Source organism: Elaeis guineensis, chromosome 3, assembly GCF_000442705.2.
Source record: "Elaeis guineensis isolate ETL-2024a chromosome 3, EG11, whole genome shotgun sequence".
NCBI classification, from domain to species: Eukaryota; Viridiplantae; Streptophyta; class Magnoliopsida; order Arecales; family Arecaceae; genus Elaeis; species Elaeis guineensis.
The window spans coordinates 985,295-993,090 of NC_025995.2; the positions used below are offsets into that span (position 1 = coordinate 985,295).

The 7,796-nt window shown below is 39.4% G+C and overlaps 1 protein-coding gene across 3 annotated transcripts; it reads right to left on the reverse strand.

The window, feature by feature from the left end:
* Nucleotides 1–249: 249 nt before the first annotated feature.
* On the reverse strand, nt 250–5,354 carry LOC105042435 (uncharacterized). Of its 3 annotated transcripts, none has more exons than XM_019848989.3 (5): nt 5,221–5,354; nt 4,461–4,847; nt 3,175–3,330; nt 2,152–2,820; nt 250–1,740 (listed from the first exon to the last, which is right to left on the reverse strand). In XM_019848989.3, the coding sequence occupies exons 2-5, from the start codon at nt 4,797–4,799 to the stop codon at nt 622–624; spliced, it is 2,283 nt and encodes a 760-aa protein (XP_019704548.1). In that variant the 5' UTR covers nt 4,800–4,847; nt 5,221–5,354; the 3' UTR covers nt 250–621. The 3 variants fall into 3 exon arrangements, with proteins under 3 accessions (XP_019704548.1, XP_019704550.1, XP_010917951.1); XM_019848991.3 differs by having other exon boundaries at nt 5,225–5,273; XM_010919649.4 differs by having other exon boundaries at nt 4,982–5,263.
* Nucleotides 5,355–7,796: the final 2,442 nt, after the last annotated feature.

Here is a 7,796-nt window from a genome sequence, read left to right on the forward strand (position 1 = left end):
TCCCAGCCTTAACGATGCAGAAAGTCCTTCCACCAACAAGAATCCAAACAACCAACCAATTCCCATTCCTAGATATTATAATAGTGCATATCTAGGCAGTCACCACCATAGTAAAACCAAGCAAACCCGAGTTACAGAAGTTATTGAATCGCATCAAACTATCCATCTCTATTTGCTCCTAACATCATTGGGATTGCTGCTTTCATCAACTTCAGAGGCCTCACACTAATAACATAGATATAAGAAACGTTAGAGCGAACATTTTTAACCAATTCAGCGACAGAGTGGAGTTCATTGAGTTTAGGATAATGCAATTACAAAGATAAACCATGCATTTCTCCGGAAGAAGATACTTGAGAGAGACATCTACAACTAACTTGGCACACACTGCCATTTCTTTACAAAACCTATCGCTGGACAAAAGCAAGGACATAGACATGCATCATGTAGTCAGCAAGATTGATTGGAAAAAAAAAGCGAAGAGAAGATCACATCTCTTCTGATCTCTCCTGATAGGACCCTGGCACTTTCTAACCCATCTAGATCAGCTATGAGACTATAGTAAGCCCAACCAACATCCGAAAAGAAAATCTCGCCAAGAAAAAGGCACTGAGCAAAGCACTACACAACCTCCACTTCCAATTTAGATGTTGGTGTTAAGACACCTGCAGGTGCTATTGGCTCTGCTGGCCACAAAAAGTTGGCAGCCTGCTCTGCTGCGGGAGGAAGCATTCCCGACACCTCCTTAGATGGTTCAGTGTAGTGGAATTCAATCTGGAGCCGGTGATGAATTGGTGTGGAAGCCATCAACCCCTTCTTCAGATCAACTTGCATTTCTCTAATTGGGATTGCAGCCAAGAAGCTCTTGATGTACTCTTTGCAGGATTCTTTTCCTCTGCAAACTAGCTCCTCCTTTGCACCATCAAACCTGCTGGTCTTCTCTCCTGAGGAACACCCTTCCTTTGTGCAGTTGTTTTGTTCGACCTGCTGGTTTTCAGCTTCCACTCCCTTGCCAACAGTGAAGTTGACGTCACCTACAATTTTGTGAATTGAGGTGTTATCATCAAATTTCAAAATATAAGATCGGTTGCAGCCTTCATGAAGTCTCTCTCCAAGAGTATCTATAATATAATAAGCATCCACTTCAACCTTGAGAATGAAGAAGTGATCGTTCCAGCTCACTATATAAAGCTGAGGGCTTCCATCTACAGGGCTGTCCAATCCAGCTCGGCTGATCTCATCCCAAACGTTGTCAAAGGACATGGCCCCATGGAGGAATTCAAAGCCACCAGTCTCATCAATGCCTTCAGGATGGAAGAATCCAATGAAAGACTTCTCCGGGATGACAGAAAGTGGACGGATCTTTACCTGAAGGACTGTCTCAAGGTCGAAGTGCTTGTCAGGAAAACACTCCTGGTATTTCTGATTCTCACAAAGATTCCTCCACTCAAGGGAACCTTCCCTGATGAGGCTGTCAATTTGGGACTTGACGGGCATGATATCTTGGTTGGCCTGAAACCAGTCGGCAATAACCGTGACGAGGATAGCACAAGCACTCTCACCAGCAACTCGCTCGCTCCTTTGGTCAATGGATGCAAAGAAGACCTGGGTCTGCAGTTTCATATGACCATCACGACTTACTACCTCCTTCAACTCCCAACTGCCTACTGCAAAATTGTCATCACCAAAATCTAATATTGATGCCTGATTTACCATTGGATCATCACATCCACTATGTTCCTGCAAAAAATTCATATGCCTCCCGTTAAATGGAAGTTGCAAAAAACAAATTATGCATGTAAAGCCCAATTTAAATTTTGCAGTTCCAAGAAATCTTACAATTACCACTTTGACATGCAGGAGTGATTGACGTATAAAGACCGATACCTATTGGATCTTTAGACTAGATGTAATAACCTTCCCGATCCCAACTGGAAAAAGGGAGTTGTAACAAAACAATAAACAACACTTGAAAGTACGCATGAGACATTGCTGTAAAATCATCAACCTTGTAGTTGTAAATGCAAAGCTGCTACGATGTGACTCATTCTAGTTGATCTCTTAATTGTTAAATTTGACTAAAATGCATCTTCAATTATCCATATATTTGTTACTAGAAACAAAAGAGAACACTTGAGAATGAGAGCATACCCCTACAGAGATAGATTTGTCTAAGCAGCTTAGTTGACGGCGATCAAAATCAATGTCGTCCCCACCATTTTCTCCATACGACTTCTTTAATAGAGGCTCTCCTCTAGCCTTTGGAGACCTGAAACTTGGTTTTCTTTTCTTCCAGGAAAGGATACTTTTCTTTGAAGTCTGCAAAATAGGTTGCTCAGGGGTTTCACCAGTATGCGAGTAGCCTACATCTGATCTTCGGTGACCATAGTATATCCAATCTTCATCATTTACCATCATGTCAAAGTAGAATGATCCCCCAATGTAGTTTGTAGATGCCAAAGTATCATAACTACATGATTTCCTAAAACTGAAGTCCTCTTTACTGTCTTCTAGCTCTTCTTCAAGATCAACATCAAGAGAATCTGTGTCAAATGGGTATATTTGTTCTACATCACTCTTAGCAGAACTCCTTCCTTCACTACCTTCATCATTTGGGCATGTCTTTTTTGCCTTTCGAGTTGAAATAAACTCTGTGAGTATCTTCACCTTTCTCAAACCAGATTTAAAGGCAGAAAACTCATCTTTCTCAAAAGGGGGAGTATCTTTAGATGGAGGTGATATGCAAATAGGAACTACAGATCTTTGCACTGCCTCCAGAGATTCTTGCGAAGTTCTCAATTCCAATAGGCTGAGAGCTAACTGCAAATATGAACAAATCTTCATGTCAATGGTTCAAAAGGTTTCATATAAGAGAGAAAATTTGGAATGTCAAAGTAAAATGTTAAATATGCAATCTGCATTGCAAATACTGATTCAGATCCATATGCTAAGAAGCAATAATTGTATTAGTTGTATAGGGAAAAGAAATTATTAAAGTGGGGCTAGCTTTCTGATTATTTTACCTTAATCAAATTGTGACATTACCTGAGCACTTGAGAATCCTTACATATTATTGGAAAGAATTTTCAATAAACATTATAAAATTAAGGAAAGTTGACATTATAACACTTAGGAAACATCAACTTTAAGGTGATATAAGTAGACTATACATACATAAAGTGTTGGATGAGATTCAGTAGACACGCCTAGAAGCAATAAAGGAACACTAGTCTCTATCTCTTTTCCCTCGGAAGTAGATGCAAATTCTGCAAGGTTCAAAGCAACCGCTCCAATTATAGGGGCCTTGTTCTTGAGTCCCTGATTCAAGCCCTATAACAGAATAAAAAATATGATTAATATTCCCCACTATGTTATTTTCCATGAAGCTTCAAACAAGTCTACTAAAAGGCACGCTCCTCCAAATGGAAGAGGGCAAAAACACACACGAGAGAGAAATTCTAAAAGAGGGCATAAACCCAGCAAAACGGAATTATTATCACGCATTGCCCATGGCAAATAACGAAGTTGCATATGTGAGACAACAATAGAAGGGAATCAACGGTACATCAGGATATAAAAAGGTTACTTTCTTTACAGGTGATAAAAGGGCAAGGCAAAAGCAAAAGGTGCACTAAGAACAAACACTTTTAGTTGAACATGAACGTTCCATTCATTCTCTCTCTCTTTTTTTCTTCCTTTTTTTTTTTTTTTTTTTTAAGAATGAATAGAATGTTAGTAAATATGCTATCAAATATGGAAAAAAAAAAAAAGAAAAAGGAGGAATGCTGATCTATAGGTGATACCGTTGTTTCCTAGTTATCATTTCCACACCATCAAACCTCATCCGACAGTTTCCATGGGAAAATAAAAGTTAGGAGACGTAATATGGTGAACAAAGTATCACCACAAATTACAGATAAGATGGAAAAATCAAAATTGCAAGCGCCCACAAATTGAAAAATTCAATAAAATAATCAAATGCAACTAATGGATCCATGAAGAGACAAGAATCATTTTGCCACTTTGAAAATGTTCGAACCATAAAAGCCACCTAAATAAAGTCTCGAATTTACCATTCCCACAAGGTAAAAATTGATGGTCACCAATCAGCTAGATCGACTTGTAGAAAGAGTAAACCAATTTCTTTTACACATATATAGAAAAAAAGAGAGAGCAAAAGTGACCATCCATGATACAGTAACAGAAGGAGAAAAATGATTTTGCCCCAAATAGAAGCAACTGAGATCCTGAGCAAATAAATCGATCCATTATATATGTTGAGCTGCTTTTGAATATGGAGGTAACTTTCTGTCTAGAAATGTAACACTAAGCCAATAACTATTAATCACACGAAAAATAGAAAGGAAGGAAAGAAAGAAACGGTCATATTGACTTGAAAGTGAGAAGAGGAGTTGAGAAACAGAGAGAAGGGAAAAAATAAGGAATGTATCCGGACTGACATTGAAGAAGATGGCGAAGGCGATCTCCCAGGGATGGAAGGCGCTATCACGGTAAGTGGTGAGGCTGCAGAAGCTCTTGAACTCCTCTTCCCACTCCACGACACCCCTCGGCCCCACCCCCTCCTCCCGGGTGCGGTTCCTCCTCACCGTCCGCCTCAGCGAGCTCAGCGTCATCTTTGGCCCCCGCCACCTCACCTCTGCCGCAGCCGTCGGCACCGCCCCCACCTCCTCTTGCGGCGGAAGCGGAGGTAGACCCTCGATCCTCCGCACGACCAACCGCACCTCGAACTTACGGGATAGCGGCGGACATGGCCGCCATCTTATCATCCTTGCCACCATCCGATCACCAGGATTCTTCACTCCTCTTTCTTTTCTTGCTTCCTTTTTCTGCGAGAAAAAGAGCAGGGACAGGATGTTAGGAAAGCATCTCTCTCAAAAAAGCCGGATTGGATTGGATTTGAGAAAGAAAGAATTCCAACAATAAAGGATCTCAATAAAAATCAAAAAGATGATGTATGTACGTATGTATATCCCCTCCACGAAAAGAAGGAGAGGAGATTGGATTGGATTTTCTGCTGTCCTCCGCCAAGGAGAAGGAGGAGGATGGAAGAGAGAGAGGGAGGAATTTGGTGACGGAAAAGTAGGTAGATAGAAGATGGGGATTCAGATTCTTTAGAGCCAGAGAAATGAGAGAAAGAGAGAGCGCGACTGGAACGAAGAAAATTGAATTGAAGCGACGAAGTTTTTCCAAAGTCCACACCCACGCTGTTTTGGTTTTCTATTGCCTCCGCGAATGGCTGGTACCAACGTTAGTGCCGAGCAAATCTTCTTCTTTATCATGTAATTTGATTCGAACTGCCGACCATAACCCTTTGGATTACGTAATACACAAAGATGCAAAACGACAAAAAAAAAAAAAAAAAAACTTTCAAAAAGAAAAAAGAAAGAAAAACAAATCATTGTATGAAAAAAAAAAAAAAATCATATTCCCATCTCTCTCAACTTGTGCCAAAAGCACCGGCAACTTAGTTGGAGGATTCTAGAGACTGTGTTATCGTGACCATCGAATAGATTCTTGCTTTGCCAACCTATGACATAATATGACGTACTATGTGACGATTTAGAGAAACATTCTATAACATAGGCAGCAAAGTTGGGTATTATGTCAATAATGCAGAGGAGGTGTGAAACAACCCACTTTTTTATAAACAGTATTGCTATGGGATGGGGACTCCTTGTAGTCGCTATCCCGCGGAAGATTATCGTAAAAAATAAGAGAAAAAAGAGATTATTTATATAAATAAAAATTTTTAAAAAATAATTTTACGAGATTTTGATTTTGATTTTTATTTGAATAAATTTATTTTTTTTCTTATTTTTTTATAATTATTTTTTATAATTTTTTATAAATATTTTTTTATTTAATATTTATTTTGGAGTGTGGTCGATCTATCTTATACAGCATGCCGTTCTATGAATGGCTCATTTTAAGTTTTGTTTTATTTTGATTAAAATAAAGTAAGGACCAATATTTTTGCACGAACTGGTTGCAAAGCATATAACTTTCTCTGTCAAGACTATTTAGTTGAGAGGGGAACATTAAAGCAAAATCAATCAAAATTAATTGAGATTATGAAGCATGGTGGACGTGGGCAAATTCACGCCTCTTGTATCACCACCAAAAAGAACTATTAGAATCCCACCATTTCTTTCTTTCTTTTTTGAGTAATTACTGGTTACCATTTCTGCTACATGGATGACAACTTGTGCGGCATAGCTTGGGAGCTCTTGCAAATGCTTAATCTGGGTATGGCTAAGTTTTCGGCAAGCTTTCAAATGACTGAAAAGAGGATAGATCTATTCATTAATTTGGCATCCAATTCTGCTTATGCAATGGTGGGTGAATGAATCAAGCAATGTTTAAAGAATTTCTATATCAAAGGAATTGTCCCTGTTTGAGGAAGATGTAAACAATGATGGTTGGTAGATGAAGACTATTAATTCTATGTGCTTGTCACAACAAATAGGGACACTGTTGATTATCCTTTAGAACTTACAAATAAGCTGTTTTCTAACCTTGCCGGATGTTTTTATACTTGATGTATTTGAGTTGTATTTAGTGAAAATTCTCATAAGGTGGACTTTCATTGATTATGGAATGATTTTTTATTCTAATTTATTATGAAAATATAGGCTAAGTTGTTGTCTGAATGAATGATTAAGAAGTCTATGATCATCTATGATCATATTATTTTGGATCTTATTGTCTTAGTTATGTGATGTAGCAGATACTGGTATAAGCTTGATCGATTAATGGGCTCTGTGATGGATGGACTCATTAGCATCATAACTGGATTAGGTTCCCACTCCACTCCTATATATATCTGTCCGTAGAAAAATTTTAGATATTAAGATCTCCATGTTTCTGGGATGGAATTATCATATTGAGGAGACAGGCATAAAGTAGAGATAGAAAGGAAGATCTATCTCATTTTTTGATTTTTTTTTTTTTGCAAGATGCTGGTACAGTGATCACTAATGGCCGCTCAGGGATTTCAAGGTATGATTCATTGATTGGATTTTATTATAGATTTCTTTGAAGATTTTCTTGTGTTCTAATCTTCTGTATAGATCCATGAAAATATTTTTTCATTAAATTTCTTGCAATTAGTATTAGAGCCTACATTCTGTAGAAGGTTGAAATCAAAATCAACGATTACACAGAAAATTAAATTCTAAATTAATTATTTAGTTTAATAAAATAAAAAGGGAAGGAAATTTTTTTGGAAAAAGGCCGGCGGTTCTTCCCGCCATGCCCTCCTCCTCTTTCACAACCTAATTGCAAGCAGTTGTCTGTCTGACAGTGCAATCCACTGGTGACCAAAATGAGCCAGCGGTGAGCGGCTGGTGATCCCTGGTCGGATCCAAAGATCCAAACATATAAAAAAAGGAATCGTGAGGGGCGGTGGTTCTTGCTGCCATGCCCCGGTCCTCCTCCCTTGCGGTGACTGCACGCCGCCATCCGGGAAGGTGGCAGCAAGCCCAATGGGCGGTGGTACTAGGCGCCAGCCCTCTTTTCCTCCCATCAAAGATTGGAACAAAAGAAAAAAAAAAGGACTTTAGGCACCCGCTAGCTTCCGTCCATACCAGTGGTGGACACCGGAAAGAAGCCGGCGACCAATGGAGGTGACTGTAGAGGGGCCGAGGTCTGACTATTGAGGCTTCCTGCCAGCCACTAGACCTGAATAAGGAGAAAGGGGGCGCCGGTTCCGGCACCCCTTCCCACCGCCCAATCCAGAATGAAGAGGAAACCTCCAACGGGTTTCAGGTTTTGGG

Coding starts and splice junctions, on each gene's coding strand:
- LOC105042435 (XM_019848989.3), bottom strand. CDS start 4,799: ATGGTGGCAAGGATGATAAGATGGCGGCCATGTCCGCCGCTATCCCGT. Junction 3,331..4,460: donor CCTTCGCCATCTTCTTCAAT/GTCAGTCCGGAT, acceptor ATTCTGTTATAG/GGCTTGAATCAGGGACTCAA. Junction 1,741..2,151: donor ACAAATCTATCTCTGTAGGG/GTATGCTCTCAT, acceptor AATTTTTTGCAG/GAACATAGTGGATGTGATGA.